At 31.4% G+C, this 23,176-nt stretch overlaps 1 protein-coding gene across 1 annotated transcript in view; it reads left to right on the top strand.

Moving 5' to 3' along the window:
* Positions 1–23,176, top strand: part of LOC129217084 (FMR1-interacting protein NUFIP1-like) — a 62,060-nt gene that overhangs the window by 32,012 nt on the left and 6,872 nt on the right. The window contains exons 7-10 of the mRNA XM_054851332.1: positions 13,214–13,312; positions 17,091–17,198; positions 18,268–18,354; positions 21,515–21,612. Coding sequence (XP_054707307.1) covers positions 13,214–13,312; positions 17,091–17,198; positions 18,268–18,354; positions 21,515–21,612 — 392 coding nt within the window. The remainder of the gene's footprint in view (positions 1–13,213; positions 13,313–17,090; positions 17,199–18,267; positions 18,355–21,514; positions 21,613–23,176) is intronic.

Raw genomic sequence — 23,176 nt, 5'->3', positions numbered from 1 at the left:
CTTGGGCAGTAGTAAAGAGCAGTAGAGAATTAAAATTTAGAATGATTTAACCGTATTATTGCATTTAAAAACTAATAATACTCGAAAATTGAAAGATCTCAAATACAAATCTGAGTTTAAGAATCCTATTGCATCCGCTTCTGTAACACTCGCCAGCCTTTATTTGTAATGTGATTTTACTGCTAGGAAGGATATCCCTAATTTTGAATTCACCGTTATTTTAAGAACTTGTTTTATGTTATATTCTGTAGTAGTCTGCTTAGCATGTTCTTGATTTTACCGCCCACTAAAAAAGTGTAATTTAATTGCATCTGTGTTTACTTCAACCACTTGTAATTGTCAGTTTATCTTAATTTGTGAAAGCTTTAGAAAATGAAGACTTTAGCCAGGCAATAGAACATATAAATGAGGGAATTCTAATCGTCAAACAGTAGTGCCCTTCATGCCGCTTGCAAAATTGAACCATGTGGCCGCTGGTTTAGAAAAATGAATTTACTGACAAACATGACTTTACTTCAATGAATGAAAATACTGTCAAGTTACATGGGTGATTAGAAGCACTGTTGACACCAAATGGCAATATTTTTTTAAAAAGTAAATTTGCGATCGGAAACTTAGTAGTAGCTCATTCAACTTTTGTCCCATTCATTACTATTTTGCCCTATTTATTAAATAATTATTAGACATTTAAACATCAGTATATTGCATTCACTATATTTTTACGTAACTTAAGTTTATATGACAGACAAATTATAGTTTATTAGTCTCTTCCTTGTGCACTGATATTTTTTTAGTCAAGTAAGTGCTTTGATGAGGTAGTAACATTCATATAAAAGTTTTTCTAATGCCTACTTACGAAAATTGGTAGGTTTGACATTAAGTAGTACCATTCTCTTCATTTATCGAGGTCATGAAAATTTTTATGAAGTCATGAAAAAATCTTGGAAAAGTCATGGAATTTTTTCATCCAAATTGAGTATGAACCCTGTAAAACCATTCAGTTGAACTAAATATGAAATTGGGGTGGTGGGCCAAACTTTTTTGAGTGGTGTGTGACGCCGCACATCCCATTACGGATTGAAATATTATATTTTGTTTCATAGATGTAATTAGTTATGAATGAAAAGGGTACTAAATTGTGTGTTTTGCATTCACAATACATTTTTATATGATTTTTTCTTTTTCTATTCTATAGATTATCTTATATGCTAGTTTTGTTCTATTTATATTTTAAGTAATTTCGATATTTTATTTCAAATCTTGCATGTTTTTTATCAATAAAATTTTTTGGTTTCTTGATTAAAAACTCTATAAACCCTTTAACTGCTGTTGGGCATATATATGTATTCGCCTTGCTTGGCCAATGCGTTAACTGCTGCCACCATGTTATACACTCATCCAAAATGCTATCATTTTCATTGCACTGCTGCCAGTAAAATTATTTCCAAAGCTTTGGAGCAATTAGTGCACTGTATGTAATTTTGGCTTTATGTGTACAACCATGTTTCCAGCCATATATCATGGCAAATATGTTTTGATTTTTTTTTAGTATATAATTTTTCTTGGAACTGAAATTTTTTATCTAATTCTTTATTTTGTAAAAGCAAATGGTTTTCAGATAGCAAAACTTGCAATCTTTCCCTTCTTGCACATACCTGTAACTATTACTGCCTGTGTTTAAAAAAAAAAAAAAAAAAAAAATGGTGGCACCAAGGAGTGAATCTTCTATTTTTACCTTGGCAGGTAAGGGGTTCAAGTAAAAATATTTTGTTTTGGTTATCCCTAAAAATTAAAAAAAAATCATATTTCATTTCTTAACTGTGGTGATAATAGCAGCAAATAAGGAAATTTGTTGGATTTGATTTTACATTCTTAAAATGAATGGTTTAAAATTAGTTTTGTAAATTTTTTAGACTATTATTTGTCTGTTTTCTCTTTTAGTACATTAATAATAACTACTTATTTGAATAATTATAGTTTCTATGAAATTTTACTCCATCATTTATTATTGTTGATATTAAATTTAAATGTGAGAGCAAATTTTAAAGCATTGAGATCAATAAACTTCGTATGTGAAGAACTTTTTGCATTGTCCTTACTTACTATAAGGGGATAATAAACTAAAGTTAAATTGAATGAAGAACTAAAGTGTTCCAAAGTAGAACAAGAACTAACATAAAAAAAAAAGATTATAAACAAACAATGCAAATTACAAATGAACATTGATTGTGAACATTCCTTACTAATTCTTAATCAAGGCATGGAGTATCCGTTAAACAAGAATTCATTCCACGATTCTTTTAAAATGCCAACTGCCCTATATAAGGTGGCAATAAACTAAAAGGGACACTTACTACAGAATTTAAGCGTTGCATATTATGACATCGATGAAGTAAAACGACAACAACTAATATAGCAAAAACATAATTTTTTTAAACAAACATTGAGAAATTCAAACATACATTAATTGTAAAAATTCCTTATTTGTAAACAACCAAGTTTTGCCACTTAAAGTGTTTTAAAAATAACCATGGTTGCCACACTTCCGTCCAAGGGACAGAATTCCATCTTTTCAAAAATTTCGGCCATCAAATTTTTTTTTTCCATGTTCAAAATGATTTTTATAGATGAAACAAATCTTTACTTTTGAATCTCTCACTCTCAAAAAAGGTCTTATTCTTCTGAGGACAAAAAACTGCCCCATCTGCTAAAGTTAAAATGATGAGCTATTTTTTTCCCCAAAAAAGAATTAAGTCACTCAATCTGTTGATTTCAACCATTCTTATCTTAATCTGGAAAATTTTATTGAAGTTTTTATCACAATGCATCTTATAGCCAAGAATCTCATACGTGAATTTTTTTTTAATTACTATTTTTTTGTATGAAATATGAACTATTTATATAACATGAACTATAAAATCTGAAGCTTTTTTTCTGCAGTAGCAAATAGTAAGTTTTTTTATTGTATTTTATTAAAAATCTGGGACAATGTTATGTTATTTTTTATTTAGGTTTTAATGTTTACTTAATCTTACAATTTGGTTTTACTATATAGTTACAGAATCAAAAATTAGCATTATATATGTCTAAAACATCAAACAAACTAAGCGCTAACATTTTGGTGTCGCGGAATGGAGCCACGCGCTTTTCAGTCCTGGCCAATTTTTAGAGTGGCACCCATGAAAATAACTAATATTCTGACCTTATGTTACTCAACTATTTTCATATTAAAAAATACAAATAAATGTAATAACAATTTGTCAAAAGCACTTCCTTTTTTTATAAAAAGGGTTTCTCAACCTCACAATTTCTCCACAGTGAAATTCGATAGTTGGAAATTTATTATTTTTTAATAAATGTTATCCTTAATGACTTTCTGATTAGTGAGTGCTTCCATCAAATGCACTGGTTTATAAATTCTACTCGATTACAACTTTTCCACTGCTCGTGAAATGTTTCAAAATCTGTTGCTGCTGGCCTTATGCAGAAAATATTGCTAATGACTTAAACGGATCATAATAAGCTTTTTTTTTTAAAGTTAATATTTGAAATTCTTCATCTTGTGATTACCGTATTTTCGGGAATAAGCGCTGCACCCAGTGTAAGTGCCGCATCGTAATATATTCTCAAAGAAAAAAGTTTTAATGTATGCGTCGCACCTTCCATAAGCATTCACTCAACAGAAAACAACTTAAAAGCACAATCAGTAGTAAAGAAAGCTGGATTAAATGTAAATGAAAATTTTTTTTTATTTCTCATTAGTATTTTTAATTAACAATAATGAAATATTTTTAAGAATCCCCATTTTGCACTTTTTGCCTTCAGCATCACTCGATAGACTATCACTTTCGATGGTTAATTTATCCGATTTCCAACGGCAAACGCATCTCTCGTCAATGCCAAACTTTCTGGCAGCCAGACGATTTTCAATTGCTTCGGCTTTCATTACCTTAAACTTAAAGGCTGCAGTATAACTTTTCAATCGCTTAGGAGCCATTTCAAAAGCAACTCTGAAAAAATTCCGTAAAAAAAGATAAGCCAAGAATGCTTGAACGACAGCAAAAGTATGCAACGCGACGATGTGAGTGAATAATAAAATTAGAGCTAAGAGACAAGTTTCCAATTAGGTTGCTTGACCGAGCAACATACTTTTGTGACTGGTAGAGATATACCGAGGAGCACTTTAGCCGAGTACCAATTATGTTTTAAGAAGAACCACTGACACACACATGATGAATTTTGAACTCATTCAAATAGTAGTACAGACCTCCATGTCCATAACCATACAATAGTGTTTCAACACTTTTTAATTTTCCAGCTGAAATTTAATTACGCATTATTTAAAAAAATTTGTCAAAAATTTTACAAAAAAGTTACTTTTAAAATTATAAACAAACAAATAAAAGGTATGATTAATCAAGTTGGAATTAAAACAAATTATATCAATTACTTGTAGTCCGCCTAATGTAAATAATTTTTAAAAGCATATAAAACAATGTTAAAAGCACAAATGTGCAGGAACACTGCAGACATGTGTTTCTGTGTAACAAGGAACGTCTTTTTCAGTGCATAAAATGTGAACTAATGAATGTAAAAAAATCCGACTTTTGTCGGATGACTTAAAATCCATTAGCTCACATTATGTGCATTGAAAAAAACCTTGTAACATCAAAATATGCGTCTGCAGTGTTCCTGTACATTTTTCTGCTTTTAACGTTGTTTTATTTACTTTCATTTTTTAAGCAAAGGCATTTTTATGTTTCTTATAAATTTTGTTTGTAGCAAAAATCTATTTAATAATATAGAAATTTCATATTTTCTGTACTTACCTTTTTGTCCCATTTTTAATAAATAATTTTCATTTACTTTGGAGCATTAAAATAAAGATTTACTCCATTGAAGCATAACAAAATTCATTATTCTTAAAATTTAAATTTGATTTGTAAATTTGAATTGTAAATGATTGCAGTATATTACATGCTCGCACTGTTTAGTTAATTGTAAAATCTGCCTTGAACAGTATTGAATTTTTTACAACTACTTGGTATTGGCCAAGTATCTGATCAAAATTTGGCTGAGTACGGAGTATTTATTGAGTACTCGGCACGTCCCTAGTGAGGACTTGGTAAATTCCCTTTACAAAACTAAACATCTATCCCCCTCTTACTAGTATTGTTGCTGCTTCCTCTCCCTGACCCCTTTACTCCGAGGCGATAAGGCTTGCTTGCCCACGTGGATCAGCGTTTCTCTCCTCAGTGAAACACGTGCAGTCCCTGACTCACCTTCCCTCCCCCCCCTCTTTGCTTTGGTCGAAGGATTTCATGACCCCTTCGCTCTGAAGCGATAAGGCTTGCTCGCCCACGTAGAACAGCGTTTCTCCTCTCAATGAAACACCATGTACAATCGCTGACTCCTCTTCCCTTTCCTCCCTTGTTGCCCAAGGTTGAAGAATTTCACAAAGTGAAAAGAATTAGTAGCATTTTAAACTTTTTTTTTATTTTTTAACTTAAATATAAAAAAACACTATATCCGCCGCACCGGCAGTTTTTTAACTTCTTTTCTTGTATGCGGCGTGGCGCTTATTCCCGAAAATACGGTAATTTTATTCATCCCATCCCTTCAAACAAAAAATAATGTGTATCTCTCCTTTTTATTAATAACTATAGTTTTTAGTACTCACAGCAACTATTCTTTCTTATAATATCTTCATCATATAAACACAAACTCACTTAGTATTTCCTGTAAGTAAACAAAAGGGGCAGGTGTCTATAATTTTGTGACATGGCTGGAATTGAAGGATTTTACCATACCTGGTGAAGTCGCTCATATTTCAACGTCATAATGTAAGTCTTTTATAAACTTATTGTATATAACTTTTTTTACACTTAAATGTTTTAATTTTATTTTATTAATTTTGAATTTTTACATAATATCTTAATATTAAGCCGTGTTTACCCAATCTTTGGAGATACAGTCAAACCTCTCAATAGCAGACACCATCATGACCAAAGATTTTGTCTGTTAACGGGGCGTGTCCGCTATTGGGCAGTCTGAATTTACAATGGCATTTTAATTTTGTATTTTAAACCTACACATACAGTGCACAGTTCTAAATTAAATTAATGAGTATTGCTTTTATAAGTGAACTTAACTAATAAGTAAATAATCCGCTGAATCTTTCAGGAAAATAAAATGGGAATTCATTTGTAAATTGCTTCCTCTAGCTGAACAAAACCAATCAAGCAAATGGAATCAATGTCACTGATTTTCAGCACTTTTTTTGTTTTAGATCGTAGCAAAATGTAGAGCAATCGGCTACTTTTCACGTAACCTGGCAATACTGTGCCGATTCCTCATCAGTGTCTGGAGGGAAAGGATGCAGTGCCAACGCTCATCTCCCAAAATCTAGTAGGAGGGGGGGGGGGGGACGTTAAGCTGCACGAAAATATGTTTTCTCTCTCATGCAAACTAATAAAGCAAAGTACTGTGTAAAAGGAGAAAGATTTTTTTTCTTCTGTTTTTTACTGTAATTTCGTGCATGAAATGAAAACAAAACTTCCAGAAGCTTCGGCTAAAAAGTTTGACTTGAATGGCTCCTGTTTTCGGAGAAAAAGGGGGTGTTAACCCTCTTATATCGATACTGGTTAACCCCAGAACATCTTAAAGGAGTAGAAAAAATGCTTGCCACAAAAGCAGTGCTGAGCAAAAGCTTACCAGACACAGAAAAATAAAACGAAACTCGGCTGATTTACTGTCCGCTAAGAAGGAGTAAAATACATTATACGCCTATCTCGAGGGTCTGGGGAATCAGAAACTATCCGCTAACGGGGAGTGTCCCCTATCTGGGAGTTTCCATTAAGAGAGGTTTGACTGTATTATGTTTACTGTATTATTAGACATTTTGTAAAATGATTCTCTTATGTTTCTGAGAATCTGTAGCATTTTAAACTCTACGCTTGAAGTACAGAAATGTTATGAAATTATATTAATTTACATGGTTATATAATTTCCATTCAAAAATTTGCCAACTTTCAGGTCTTGAGTGGTAATAGTACTTTTCATTTATTGTTCTGTGTGTGGCTGAAAGGCTCATGATCTTCCACTGTAAAATTTTTCTAAAGCTGTATTTAGACTTTGACTGCTGCTACACAGCCCTAGAGACTTACAGAACTTTTTGGCACAAAGTTTGCTCTCTTGGCAGTAAGCTTTGAAAAAAAAACATTTCAATGATTTTTTTTTTTTTTTTGATTGCCTTCTTGTTAATTCTTCCTTCCTCTTCTTTTGTCATTATTTTTATCATAATTATGCCTCCTTAAAAGCAATGAGTTCTAAAATTCATTTTAAACTTAAAACATTCATTTTTGTTTTAATTATTATTATTTTATTATTTCTTCTCATCTTGCTTGGGACTGAAAATTAAACACTAATAGCTGCTAGTTGTATGTTCCACTCATGCTTGACATTTAAGTCAAAACATTTGTCAAGATATTTATTACTTATCAAATTTATGACTTTGGATTTTTGAGATGCAATGGTTGGGAAACATAAATTGATTTTTTTTAAACTGAAAGAGAATTTTATTTTAATCTTAAAATATGTCTAATTACTCCAAAATATTTTTTAAACAAGAATATTATTTGTTAATGCTTTTAGCCCTGTAAATATATTTTTTGTTTTTTCTTATTAATATAATTTTTTTAATGAATTTTTTTAACCTTGCATGCATAGTAGTCAGGGCTGGCAAGTTTCTGCCGGGGCGGTTAAAACCACTGGTAGAAACCGGTTAAAACCGGCATGGCAAAAACCACTTTTTGATACATTTTCGGCAGAGACTGGCAAAAACTCTCAAAATGACAAAAAAAAAAAAAAAAAAATATTGACAGACAGTAGAAAATGCATGGAAAAAATAATTGTTAACCGAAGCGCAGTTTAATTTACAATATTATCACAATTCTGAATGAAATGTTACATTGTTTGGACCCTTCAATTGCTTCATGGAAAAGGTGGTTCCAAAAATCTAAATAGTTTCTCAATTTAATGTGCGCGAATGAGAAACTTTAGAATATTCTTGCAACAAAAGAGCTAGCAGGCAATGCATCAAGGAACAAGCAATATTCATAAAACTTTCAAACTGTATATATTTTATTAAACTGGTCCATCATGTAGTAACTAGGGTAGTGGTAAAAATTCGACTGGAAAAATGAGTTTTGAGAAGTGGGGCCAATTTGTCTTGCAAAGCTGTGATATTAGGTACAAAATCTAGATTAATATTGGCAAGTAAAATTTGACACTTTCTTCTGGAAGCACATGATAATTTCAATCACAAGCAATTTAGATGAAGCTTATTTGTGTGCAAATTACAAACAGTCGAGCAAATTACAAACAGTAATGCCAGTTTAATTTTGTATGTCACTCCTCTATCCTAAGAACCCATAGGATTTTTGTCCTATGTTAGATTAATCCAAATATTACGAGCATCAGCAATTGAAAAGTCCCCTTTCTGAACTAAATCAAGGGCACTAGCATAACATTTTATTTTTTATTTTTGAAATGAAATTAAATTTTTTTTGTTTACCTAAACAAATATCATTTAGTAATTTCTTTAGTTTTTTAAGACGATTTTAAGTTTTTGCCAGTTTCTGCCGGTTTTAACCGGTTATAACCAGTTTCTGCCACTGGCACGGCAAAAACTAGTTTCTGCGGGCAGAAAGCCAACCCTGATAGTAGTAAATTTAATTGTAGCGCCTTTCAAGTTTAAAATGCTTTTTTAACCCTTTGAGGACCATAAGCTTTGCAGGTAGAGTATATAGGTTTGCAGTGAGGAAATATGTAACAAAAGTTTCTAACTGTTTTTGATAATATTAAAATTGTGCTGTCTCAACATGAAAGAAATATAATTTATAAATTATTTGCATTCAAAAATTATGAAATAAATTTTGAATTTAAGGAACATATTTGATTTATAACGGTCCTTAAAGGGTTATTGTTGATCATGCATTTTCATTAAAATATCCTAAATACTTTTTTATTTACCTTTATTTTTTAATCTGCTATTATTCCACTGTACTGCTGTTGTGTTCCTCATTTGTCAGATCATCATCACCTAAAAAAGGTAATATTTTCCCTGTCCATCTTACCTTTAAATAAATTTTATCATTTGAGTTAGAAATAGGATTATTGACATTTTAAAATTAATCTTTCATCTATAAGATTTTGATTGATTATTGATTTTCTGTATCAATCACGAGTCACTATAGTGATATATTGTGAATTGAACAAGGCTTATAATAGCATTTTGGAGTACTGTACCAACCATTTTGCAAGAAATTAATTAAAAAAATAAAAATAAAAACTAACTAAATATGTGCTGTAAAAATCAATAAAACAGAACTTAACAGAACACATCATGAAATATTTTTGGAATGATACTTTGCAGCTCATGTTCAAAAGAACTGCAAAAATATTACTTAACAGTTATCAATCTAACCTTAACATTTTCTAGATAAAGGGAAACTATCCAAGAGAAAAGAAGTATGTTGCCTTAGTTGTATTTCTTTGCTTTAATATTGCTTTTCCTCACAGTCTTCTTGCTATCAGTTGATGTACATGTATGCGGGATAAATGGTTATCTTCACCCTATTTCTTAGGAATTTTTTGTTGATCATCATTTCATGCTAAAAGTCAAGATTTCTGAAATCTCATAAATTTATTCATTTCAATCATTTAATGTTATTGTGCCAAACTTGGTGGTGCAAAGTTTTTTTACTCTCTCATCATCACTACTACAATTTGGCTGTGTGATGATCCTTTATTGAATTTGGGTACAATGAAGCTTTCTACTAGTAGAACTTGTAACCCAAAGTGTTACTTCTCTTGCTCCCGTTATATATGCCATTCTTGCCAAATTATTACTCTATGCCTTAAAAACTTTACCTGGCAATCGTTATATAATTTCATTCCCTCTACTTTTGGTTTTCATTGATTGAGACATTAGTTACTTACAACGTTTAACCCTTTCATGTCATAAAGCAGCAGGGGTGCCCATCCCCCCCAAGCTCAATGGCGCAAATCCCCCCCCCCCCTTAAATTTTCTTGCTTTCAAATAAGATTAAAGGTAACACTTTTTAGAGTTTCTAATTCCTAAACAAATTAACGGGGAGGGGGGTAACGCTAACTACTGCCATCTGATCCGAAATATTCATAGGCGGATTTAGGACTGAATTCCTGGGGGGGGCAGGATTTTTTTTTTTTTTTTTTTTTTTTGAACAAGATTTTTAATTGCCCTCCCCCTCCGATGTTTTTGCCTGTTTTCTGTGATGCGTAAGGCCATTCTTTACTTTTTTATGTGTCGTTTTCATTACTGTGTGTAACCATGCTGTCCTTTTTAAATTGACCTTAAAAGAGAGGGGGCTGGTATTAAGAGAGTGACATAGTGCTCTCTTTTAAGTGGGATATAGAATATCTCCAGTTTTAGGGGGGCCCGGGGGTTACTCCCCCGGAGGAAATTATCTAAAATGGATATAAAATTCTGCATTTTGAAGTCTTATAAGGGTTAATTGGAAATAATAGGCAAATAATTTTTTTTTTTTAAGTATTACGCTTTAAAAGTGCTTTGTGATGCAAGTTAATACTTTAAAGAAATGGTGCACAGATTAAGAGAATAGGTATCAAGAGAGTAACATACTACCCATTTGAATAATTCTTAATTTATACACTTGATAAGAAATAAAATTGAAGCACTCTGCTTAGGAGTTTCAAAGACTTGTCTAATAATTTTCAAGGTTTGGTTGGTTAGATTGGGGTTTTGGCTTAAGAGCCAATTCTTATCAGGGATTTTAGAACCTATCAATAATTTGCACTTTCCAGTCTCTGAAATTGAGTAGTAGATTATACAGTTGTACAGTATTGTTCAAACTTTGTAAGAAACGGCTATTTTAAGTTTAAAAGAAAAAATAAACTTTAATTTCCTATTCAAAAAAGAAAAAATCATGATTTTTTTTTGTTATACAGATTTTGGAAGATAAGTTGTTACTATATAAACTCCTCGCAAAATTGGGAGGCATTGTCCCCTTCGTCCCCCCCCCCCTATAAATCCACCCATGCTCTTCTAAACTACTCAAAAGCAAAAAAATAATGATTTTTTTAAAAAAATTTTTGGAAGATGTGTTGTTGCTACATAAAGTCCGCCCAAAACTGGGGGGGGGGCATTGCCCCCCTCTGACCCCCCATAAATCCGCCCATGGAAATATTGTTAGGTTGTTGACACATATCACCTTTCAAAACTTACAATATAGCCCTTGAGTAAAAAAGTTTAGAGATTTTTTTTGTTCAAAGGTATATATGAAAAAATACAGAGAGTGGATTCACCTTTCTGGTTGAAACTCTAAAAAGGCAGTTGCAGATAGTCTTTGATTGTGTTAAGAAGAGGGAAGATTCAGGAGCTCTCATAAGTTTTTCGAAATTACGGTCTTGGAAACTCAGTTTTAGATGACAAAGAGGACGTTACAGTAGAGGAGCTCTCCTGGAAGTTAACCGAAATTGAAGTTGCATATCCAAAAAAGATAGGTCACACACAAGTTCACTATGACGGATATTTTTCGGAAATCCCCAAAATTGATTCAGCTATTCAGCACACATCAAAATTCAGAACTTGGAAAATTTTCACAAATTTAATTCTTCTTTCTCTATACAAATGTATCAGATACAGAAGAAAATAAAAATGACTTAAGAAAAATAATTAAAATACTTTAAGAACAAATTCTTCTACTTCCAAGAGTAGAACCTAACATCATTCAAAGTTTTATACAAATCATCTAATGATAAATTGAAAGAACAGGCATTTAAAAATGGTAGAAAAAACAAGAGTAATATGAAATGAAAAATTTTACATAAACTTAAGCTAATTTATAAAGAAAATATATTAATTTTCAAGTGATGGGCAAATGAATCCATGAGAGGCTAGATCATAGTGGTCAAAATTCTTACAAACAATAAATAAATAGCAGGGGAAAATAAAAAATTAAAAAACTTTTTATTGTAGCCAATTTTGATTTCTCTCTCCATCACTGTTACACGTATTCCTCATACAGAACTGTACTACTTCCAGAAAATCTGTATAAGTAAAACAAAGAATATATGTGCATATATGCATGCATGTTCCCTACACAAATCTAGTTTATGTCGGATCTCGACCAAATTTGACAGGGAGATACTTGGGCACCCGAGAAGGAACATAATGGGAGTTTCAAGCGGCGAAGTACTGAACTATTTGAATTTTAGTTTTAGGACCGTAATGGCATTAAAAGGCTCTTTCTACCCGAAATAATCATCCAATTGGTTTAATTTTAGTCTCATTAGAAAGTCCACAAAAATACCCCTGAAGTAGATTTATTTTCCTTGGATTTCAAAACCATCAACAAGGCTGTAAAATCAACAGGAGAAAAGTTATATGCAAGTAAAGGAACATTAATATCAAATCGAAAATTTATCGTCTACTGCGAGCTCAGTTTTAATTATTGTCAATAAAATCATTGAGAAGAAAGATCTGTTGCCGTTTTTTTTTTTTTCTCGACTGTGAACAAATAAAATTCTTGCTTTTGTTTTGAGGTTTTCCTGTAATCGGGAGATTCAAAATTTTTCCTTTCTAGTTTTTTTTCTGGGACCTGTCGGTAAATTTTAGATACTTTCTTTTTTTTTTTTTGTTCACGCCGGATTGTTAAATACACATCACTTGATATAACTTTTATTTTCGAGGTAAATCGTGCAAAGCCGGGTAATGTAGCTTTTTTAAAATTAATTTTAAAAATTGAATCCACTGATCCTGAATTGTACGAATCCCGTCTTTGATCCCTTTATTAAAAAAAATACATGGCTTATAAATTTTGGAATTAGTACCTCAAAAAGGTATTATTTATGCATGTATTTAATGTTAAATGAGTTAAAAATTATTTTCCTTCCCAAAAATCAAAAATTTCATGTTCTAAGAAAAAAAAAACTTCTGGGAAAAAAATCCCCCCCCCCCCAAAAAAAAAAATTTTTTTATGGCACCGTGATACCCCTCCCCCCTGTGGTCACCCCTATGAAACAGTCAACACTTACAGGTGATTCCTTAAGTTTGCCAAGTAAAGGTTTGTAAAGTTGCTCTTTTACCATGATGATCCTGCATATTTATTTTTATTTTCCTTGTTTGTTATTATTTTTGTTTTCCTTTTAGAAATCCAGATTATCGATACAGACAACGAGCCAGAAATATGTATTACTTCAATAAAAAGATTGAGCTCTGGTTTTGAGAGTGATCCTATTCAAATTGAAGGTCAGTTGCTTTTAAAAGCTATTTTCTCTCCCCTCCCCCCCAACTTTTAATTTTTGTAATTTTGTGCTTATGTTTTTGTTCTTTACATTGTTAATGCAAGATTAATGACTTTTTAACATTCAACAATCAAAGAAGTTTTTGTACAAAATTAGCTTTTTATTTTATTATCACATCAACAAAACTTATCTTACAAATTTGATACAAAAGATTTGGAAAAATATAAGCGTTTTTAAACTAAAATGTTTTGAAGCTAAAACATGAAATTAAAACATTCTTTTATTATTTTTTGTTTCATTCAAGTTTTTCAAGTGATATCTGTGTTACAGAGTTTACACCGTAAAGTTTGATAAGACAGCAATGTCAATGAGTTATTTGATCTAATGTGTGTTCACAATATTTTAGACAACAGCTGTATTTAGCAAATTCCCATGAAAGCATTTTATTCTGATTGCTTCAAGCAAATTGTGTGGTATGCTTGGAATCATTGGAAAAGTTCCTTTTTGGCAGACTGGATTGACTTATCGTGGTGCGTTTAGGTTCACTTGTGGGCATGTATAAAGAAACGTTGATCACTATTGAGAAGTTTTCAGGTAGATTAGGTTTTTCCTTTCATCTAAACTTTTGTTCCTTAATGAACAACTATGTTTTAAGATAGCAATGCTACCATCCACAATTCTGGTGCAGTGTTGCCAGATGATCAAATCCAGATTTCCCCAATTCCCTTCCAACTTTTCCCCAAAAAGCGATGTTTTCTATCAAAATTCCCCAAATTCAAAAATTATTTTTCCACTAATATTTTCATAAAATAAATCGACATCCTCTAATATTTTCGTCTCTTGAAAAAAAAAAATTTCCCCCAAATAGCCAAATTTTCTTATAAAATTCCCCAACTTTATTTTTTCCATTTTCGCTTTTTTTTTTTTGTCTTTATCTTTATCTTTAATAATAATAAAGCTGAAAGTCTCTCTGTCTGTCAGGATCTCTGTGACGCGCATAGCGCCTAGACCGTTCGGCCTATTTTCATGAAATTTGGCAAAGAATTAGTTTGTAGCATGGAGGTATGCACCTTTAAGCGATATTTGGAAAATTCGATTTTGTTCTTTTTCTAATCCAATTTTAAGAACATTTTCCCGAGCAAAATTATCATAAGATGGACGAGTAAACTTCCAAGCTATCATAACGTGGACAATAAAGCCAATTGGCGAGAAATTCATCATGCATTATTTGTAAATATACAGGGAAGCCAAAAGACCTTTTAATTTTCTACTACGGGCAAAGCCTTGCAAGTGCCACTAGTCATAAATACAAGCGCCTGACCAAAAGATAAGAAATAACCAAATGTTTTTTTTTCTACTTGCATTTACTACTCTGCTTCTATATGTACATTTAGACTATGATTTTTGTATATATTTATCCAAGAACATTCTTCATCACACTTATTTTTACCTGTTTCACGTATCAACTAGTTACTCACGTAGAACATTAATGTCTGATACAAACAATGTAACTACTACTTCTTGACGAGAATCTAAATACGAAAAAAAATTCTTTTCTTCCCCAGGTTTTCCCCAAGGAAAAAAAAATTCCCCAAAGAATGCCCCTCAAAACTCATTTCCCCAAAATTTCCCCAGAGAGCACCAGATTTCCCCAAAATTTCCTCCAATCTGACAACACAGTTCTGGTGTGTTTCGAATTGTTTTGATAACCATCATGATGTAAAACCAAGGTTTGTACGCCCTTAAAAAACCTTCAAATGTGCTTGGAAAAAAAAGTTCATTTTCAAGTGCTTGATAACCTTGAAAGTGTTTCTTAGAACTTGAATTCTTTCAAAAATCATCCGATTGTGTGCTTAAAAAATTTTGGAAAATAGTTCACCAATACAATTTTCTGAACATATGTTCGGTATACAACATCGCGAAAAATTGCTGCTCTTTTGAAATTTCTATCTTTTTGTATCTTGTAAATGTTTTGATGTTTTTTACAATCGGAAGTTTTTTCTGTCATATGTTACCTTAGATTAGCTTAAATTTTGTTTAATCTCAATAATTAACAAAGGAATTATTTTTGAAATCATCACAACATTGAACTTACTCGGATTTCGCGGAAAATTGCTGTTGTGTTTGAAATTTCAATCTTTTTGCATCCTGCAAATAATTAAATATTTTGACAGATTGGATGTTATTTCTACACCTGCTATCTTAGATTAGCATATTTTATGTTTAATTGTAGCAATAAATAAATTTTATCCTATGAAAAACACCCTGACATTGTACTTTGTTAGCAAAAATTTGCTTCCCTTATTTGAGATTTCAGTCCTCTTTCATCTTCTAAATATTTTTATATTTTTGGCAATTAGAAATGATTTTAACACTTGCTACAATTACTTTTGTTTTGTTTAATTAAAATAATTTATTTTGGCAATTTTGATTTTAATTATGATTTGCTAATTTTCGGTTATTGCAGATTTTTTAAACAATTGAGCACCTAACATTAAAACTTAAAAGTTTGTTTTAAATATAAAGTTGAATTATATAGTTTTATAAAGATGAATTTTAAGTGCATCATTTTCTTTATGTCTGCTAAAATAATTAAGGTATGTAACAGGGGTGACTGTTTTGGTTGTTCACTAGAAATCCAGTAGTGTTTGTTATGCTTTTACTTCCCTACCTCAGATTTTCCCCCTTTATCTCAAATGTTCAAAATTACTACTTTATTTGGGTTGTGGGCACTTGGAAGAGCTTACCGGAAGAGGCTGTAATCAGCAAGGGGATAGATAGCTTAAGGAGGGTCATTTATTTTCCTTAGGGTCTAATAAATTGACTAGGACCATCCTAGCTAGGCCCAGTGCCTGTTGCTTGGTCATCCTATTTGTGTTTATATGCACATATTTTGACTAATAACACAAGAAATGCATTGTATGATATCAAAAGTACTTGTTGTACATATGTATATTTAAGTAACAATGGTCTTAGTTTCAAAAATTACGCTCCCCCCCCCCCCCCCCCCGTTTTGCTTTTTGAAACTTTCAGGTGATTTTTCATGAACTCATAACCACATTGTAATATTACTGGTTTTCTAAATTTAAATTCTAATGCAAATAATATCCTATTTGTTCCCAAAAGATAACTACTTCTGTCATGTGATGTATGAGGCAGTGAAAAGAAAAAGGATTTAAGTGGCAAAATTAAAAACATCGCGATAACCTGCGCAAATGACAAAAGCTTTTGTCGGATGTCTTTTCATCATCCATGAGCTCATTCCTTTTTACATTGAAAAAGGCATTCCCTGTAATGCCGTTGTTTTTTCTTATTTTAATTTTAAGATGTTTTGTCTTTTTTAGACTTTTGAGAAAAGTCTCATTACGATCTTTGAACTAGAGCAGCATTTCTTAAATTGTGTTCTGCTGAATCCCAGGGTTCCATGGAGTTCACTTAAGGGTTCCACTAAACTTGCATTCTTTCTTTTTACTCAAATTAGTCACTTAAAAATGAAAAAGATAAGATTTGAGTGACATTTTTAATCAGTATTTTCCAAATAGACAATAGAAACAACATTAGAATAAAGTGTGCATTAGAACGTCTTTTACTGCCTATTACAACCTTCGACTATGTCAGTATTTGAATGTAAAACTTTTACTAAAACAATATCCGATTCATTCATGGAACAGCAATGAAGATGTGATTGAAAGAAATATGACTATGGAAAAATGTTTGGATATTTTTTTTAATATGATCTGCATTTTTAATTTTATTTTTACTTGTGTTTTGTTATTTAATAGGTTCTGATGATGACTCGCCAATAGAAATTCCTATTATAAAAGAGAAGGCTAATGGTATTGTAGTTTCTACTGGATCTTTAAATGGAGAATCTTATTTGCCTGAAAATGGTAAGCAAAACAAAGATTGGTTTTAACATTAAAGATTAATAGCAAAATATTATTTATTATTAATCAGTGCTTGTAGCAGAAACTTCATTGCTTCTTGCACTCAATATAAGAATGACACAGTAAAGAACTGTGACCACTAAAGTAGTGCACCAAAAGTGGTCAACTTACACAGTACTAATGTACACTACTATTTTTTTGCATTACATTTTTGCACATGTTAATAAGAGGTGCCCATCCCTCCAAAGGTGATGGCACACTACCTCAAATGCTACAGGGTACCCATCCAGAACAAGAGCCGCAAAATGAGATCAAAATCTTCTGTAAATAATCCCTAAAAATTTCTACTATGGTGCAACCTCCCCCGTGAACTCCTCCTCATAGACAACTCTTTGTTAATGGATCTAAGTTTTTGCCTTTGTTATTTACCTTAATTCCTTCAAAAACTTAAAAATATAAAAATAATGAATACCTATCACTCCTACATAGTGTCTATCCACCAGAAAACCTAGATAAAGTTGGAATAGTCAAGGAAATTTTTGATTCCCGAAGGAAAGGATCCATTTTTCCTTTTTTTTAAACTAGATAATTTTTGGTAATGTTAATATTTTACATACATTGCATAAGTCCAATTCTTATGCAAATATGTTACCATCAACTGTGCAGTGAGGAGCACAGTTGTCTCCTATCAATGCAGCGTTCCTGTTCTGTTTGGAAAAATTTCAAACCTGCCGCCTAAGTGTCTTCTCTCATTTCCTTAATCATCCATGCTTCAGAATTTGCACCGTAGAAGATTGGCAGATATTAATTTTTCATTTTCTCTTATCCATCCATGTTTGCAGTTAAAAACTCAGTAAGGCACTCCTTACTTTTCTTGCACCCACCTTTGAAACAATTCTGCCTGGCAAAATCCGATTTAAAAAAAAAAGTCTGTATTCATCAACATTGAAAAAATAACTGTGCTAAAACTTAGTTGTTTTATATTTGAGTTTTCTATTTGTTTTACACAAGTATTTGCTCTTATAAGTAGTAGCAAATTATTATCTTCATGCAACATATGTTACTTTTTTAGATGCACATAATGAGCAGCCACAAAATATGGAAGATATGGCATTAAAACAAAGTTCATGCAATAGTTCTAAAAATTCTCTTGGAAAAGGTAATTTTTTTTCCTCTTCATTAGTTTTGTTTTTATTTTGCCATTATCACAAAATATGTGCTTGTTTAAGACATTAAAAAATCTGCATTGTGATGACATGTTAATACTGATTACCTGCATTTGGTATTAAAAATGCAATTTCAGAAATGATCATCGTAAAAAATTGATAGAGATTAAAAGATTATATATATATATATATATATATATATATATATATATATATATATATATATATATATATATATATATATATATAAAGAATTTTAAAAAAATAAACATTTCATTAAAATAAATGTACTTTGATGAAATTCAAATTTTCATCCGATGTACCATCAAGATCCACCAAGTGTCACACATGGTGAATTTTGTAGTTGAAAATTTCTTTGCATGGTTATATACCTGCCAACTTTTACTTGTTTGGCGTAAAATTTTCGTGTTTTAGTCTTTTACGCTTTTCTGTGCTAGTCCTGATTTTTTACACAGTTCAAAATCCAACTGCATCCACTCCTGTAACATTTTTATATTCATTTTTGTGCACTATGCTACTATGTAATTGTGCTGCTTAGACATTAATAACTTTGTTTTGACCATTATTTTCAACCCATCATATATTTATTTTTTGCCGAGACTTTCACTTTCATCTTTTTGCTAGATACCCTATTCAGAAATTTCTATCCAGTTACACATAAGTGAATTCAAGTCAAGGCCATTCCTAAAATTTTGCTTAATGCTTACCAACGATACATTTAATGAAGATTTTAATAAAATTAATTTTATCTAACTAACTAGGCAATAGATGTATGTCTGAAGCCTTTCTTCTAGAAAAAATTAACAGAACTCATGAAAACTTGAGCAACCAAACAGAAGGATTATTTTTGGCATTTCTAAAAGTTTTGAAAACCACATGAGTTATTGAAATCATGAAATATTGATCACTTTATTATTAATAGTAAGTCTAAAATGTTTTTAAATCTTTTTTGGGCAACATGTTTTTTAGCAATTGTAAAAAAATGGGAATATTAATTAAACAAATACTGCAATAAAACTTGAAAAAAGAAGTTTTTTATGAAGTGAGCATGCAAATATGTCACCTGCATGCTGTGAAAGCATTTTTGGCAAGCGCATAAAAATAGCGAAAATGTAAGACTCGCAAAATATTTTTTTATATTATTTATTTATTTATTTATTGAATTATTTTTGTTCATATAAAATTTGCAAAGTCTCCCATCTCTTCATTTCTGCAAAAATTGCAGCTCGCAAAAATAAGTGCTTTTATAGTATTTTTTGTCAAAATGATGACAGTTTGTAACAGTGAAAAAAAATAGTTTTTCACTCATTCAGATTTTTTCAAGTTGGGTATGTGATAATGTGATTTTGCTTCAGCTAACCGCAATACACACCAAGGTTTCTCCTGTGCAGTTGCCATTTTCTTTTCTTAGCTTGATTGGCTAGCAACTAAAATAACCTATATCAGACAATCAATACCAAAAAAGCTTTCAGTGTTTTTAATTCTTTTACAACACACTGAGTTTCATTTCAACTGCTAGTATTCTTATCATTAATGTTTAGAATTGTAAAGATCTTTCTTTTACCAGCTATATTATTCATGAATATAATTTCTGAAACTGTTGTAACGGACCATTCATTAATTACGTAAGGGTCCCGAGGGGGGGGGGATCCAACCCATTCTTAGATAATATTTTCCGAGTCGATATTTTACATTAGAAATCCTGTGGTAAAGTGGGTTGGCAGGGATCATATTTCATTTGCATCTGGAAGGTAAAATACATATTAGGATGAGCTTTTTTTTTTGCTTGTTTTACAAAGAATGAATAGTGTAAAATATAATAAAAGAATATCACTATGTATGGTATGTTATATTTTTAATTAGTACTATCGCATCATATGCAAAAAAATGTTGAAAAAAAATTCAGTCTTTTTTTTAGCAAATATTTCTTTACACAAAAAGGTTTAATAATAGTGACTTTAATAACAATTCCAGTAATGTAAGATTCGTTATTTTATTACAGTACAACCTCGATATCTCGAATCTCTCGGGACAGGAAAATATTTCGAGATATCGAGTTTTTGAGTTATCAAGGTTTTTAAAAAATTGCGCTAGTAACTCTCACATTTACACACACGTACGCTATATGCATTTATATATGTACTATGGGACCACTTCGAATTACGATCAATAAAGTAGTCTTCAATATTTCATTAGATTTGATATTTTTATAATTGTCCAAAGAGCACAGGATGAGATTTTGATATGAACAACAATTTCAACTTGGTTTTTTCACCTAAAAATTTAAAAATCCTAATTTTATCTTTAACCAGTAACCTCACATTCAAAAAGTTCTCAGCAGCCATTTTGTAGGAGTGAAAAAAGCTGAATGATGAATATGAGGAACGCATTTTCCTTTTTCGCTTGAAAACTGACGGACGAAAAAACTAACCCCTTTCCTCAAAGTGGACAACATATTCGGGAGAAATGAACAAAGACTCTAAACTCTGGGGAAAAAACAGCAAACCTTCATACCAACACTCCCCTATTATCTTGCCCCAATCCCCTATTCACAAAATTTCCGATAAAAGGGATGAAAAACGTTAAGCAATTGTCTCTGAACTGGTTTTACTACAAAAATTGCCAAAGCATAGCGACGATTGAAACTTGCTTCTGTGCAAAAATTTCGCCATATCAAGGGTTTCAAAAAATAAATTTCGAGATAACTATGGAAAATACATAGGGATTTTTATGGGAAATGCTGGGGAAAGTTTTTGTTTCGAGACATCAAGGGTTTCGAGATAAGAAGGTTCGAGATATCAAGGTTTGACTGTATTTTGAAAAACGAAATGAAATCTTACGTAAAATAGGGAGAGGGAAGGGTTTGAAAAATTTTACTTACCCTTACATGGGGGGAGGGGGGGTCAAAAATTACCAAAATCATCCTCATGTAATTCATGGATGACCCCTAAAACATATTGTCTTCTGCTGATCTCATAAAAGATCTTGTTTTATTATAAATCAATGATTTATGAATAAAACTACTATGTTGTAAGATTATCAAATACATTAATGATCATTTTATATGTGCTGTTTTACAAATTGTGTTCTAACCTTAAGCTTAATAATTTGCTTCTTTTCTACGCTTTATAGTTAACAATCAAAGAGTCCGCAAATCATATGAGAAACAATATGATGATCCTAATAATGAAAGGAACAACTTTCACAGAAAAAGTTCTTTATTAGAAAAGGTATGCTTCTTTTTCAGTCCCTTTATAAGTTTTTCCTGAAGCTCTTATATGCATCACTTAATAACAAAAGGTTGAAATAAGAAATGCTTAAAACTTCGAATATTTTTTGAAATGTCATGATATATGTTTTTAAAAATATTAATGTTCTCAAAATTATAAATTTCATTAGCTCTATACACTCAAACCTGTTTTTGTGCAGTATACGAAAAGTTCAATTAAATTGGAATGCAATTCTTACATTGAGAAGTAAAGGGATGTAAGTGCCAAAACTAAAAATTTTGAGGTAACTAGTGCAAATGTTAGGAGAACCTCTTCTCTGTTATGACACAAAAGAGATGGTACTAATAGTACCACTGGTAGGTGCTGCTATACAGCAAGATTTAGAAGAAAAAAAATCAATGAAAGCCTGCATAGAATCTGAACTTCAAATGTATTTTTACTCAAAACTTTAAAAAGTCCACTTACATCCCTTTGCTTCTCTCTGCCACTTTTGAAGAATTTATCAATAAAACAATAATTAATAGGTTTGGTCGATTTTCGATATGTATCTATTTCACCACATTACATACAGTTGGCTCTCTGTTTAATGACGCTCTGTTTAACGACTTTCTCTATTTAAGGACGGCTTTTCACGGTCCCAGTTGGTCCACTATAGTGTTAAAAGCATTCTAATTACGGACGATTTTTTGTGGCCCCTTGAAAGTCGTTAAACAGAGAGCCAACTGTATGTTTTGAAATTTATTATCACATAATTCAATTGTTTGCTGCTCAAGAATTGTGATATAAATAATGAAATGTGCTACAGCATATTGTGATGGAATGGAATTCTTTCATAGTGAAGCAAAAATGTATTAAATATTGAAAGGCGTATCATGTTTGTTCGGGTTTTCTGAAGAGGGTTGGAAGTCTTTTGTCTTGTTAGGTCACTAAGTTGGTTTTTTGGTGATGAAATTGCTGGTAACCGTCTCATGCTTTGTTTGTTTGTTTTAACCAGTAGCTAGAAGAAGTTGATTAGAAGAAATCAAAATGTTGCTTTTTTTTTAATTTTTCTCTGATCTGCTCGAATAAGAAGTCCTAATTATTTCCTGATGTTTCGGGTTTTGTAGGGAGAGGGGCTTGTTAAGCTTCAAAAATTCACTTATGATTTTTTTTCGAAAATGGTTTGATTAAATTTATTAAAACCTTTTGTACACTATTGTGTATGGTTTTAAGAATATTCTATAAATTTTTGGTCAATAAATATCCACAGAACAAGCCAGTTACAGAGTTTTCCCAGAGCACATTTGGAGAAAGATGATTTGCCGTATTTACTGTATCTCAGCTGACTTTTATCTGAAATCAAATTCCATTTGAATTAATTAATCCTCCCCTCTAAGTTCTCACTCAGATCTTTTTTCGTTTTACTTTTAAAATTTTGGAGACCATTTGAAGTTAAAACTGCTATTTTGCACAAATAATTCCGCTATTTTGTTAGTAAGAAAACTCATTTAAAAAATAACTTGAACTCAATGTGGGGGGAGGAGGTTTTTTATATGCAGAAAGTGTGTGCTAAATTTGAAATGAA

The sequence above is a fragment of the Uloborus diversus genome, chromosome 2, assembly GCF_026930045.1.
Source record: "Uloborus diversus isolate 005 chromosome 2, Udiv.v.3.1, whole genome shotgun sequence".
Classification (NCBI taxonomy): Eukaryota; Metazoa; Arthropoda; class Arachnida; order Araneae; family Uloboridae; genus Uloborus; species Uloborus diversus.
The sequence above is the reverse complement of the archived record's forward strand: the minus strand, read 5'-3'. Positions and strand labels throughout refer to the sequence as shown.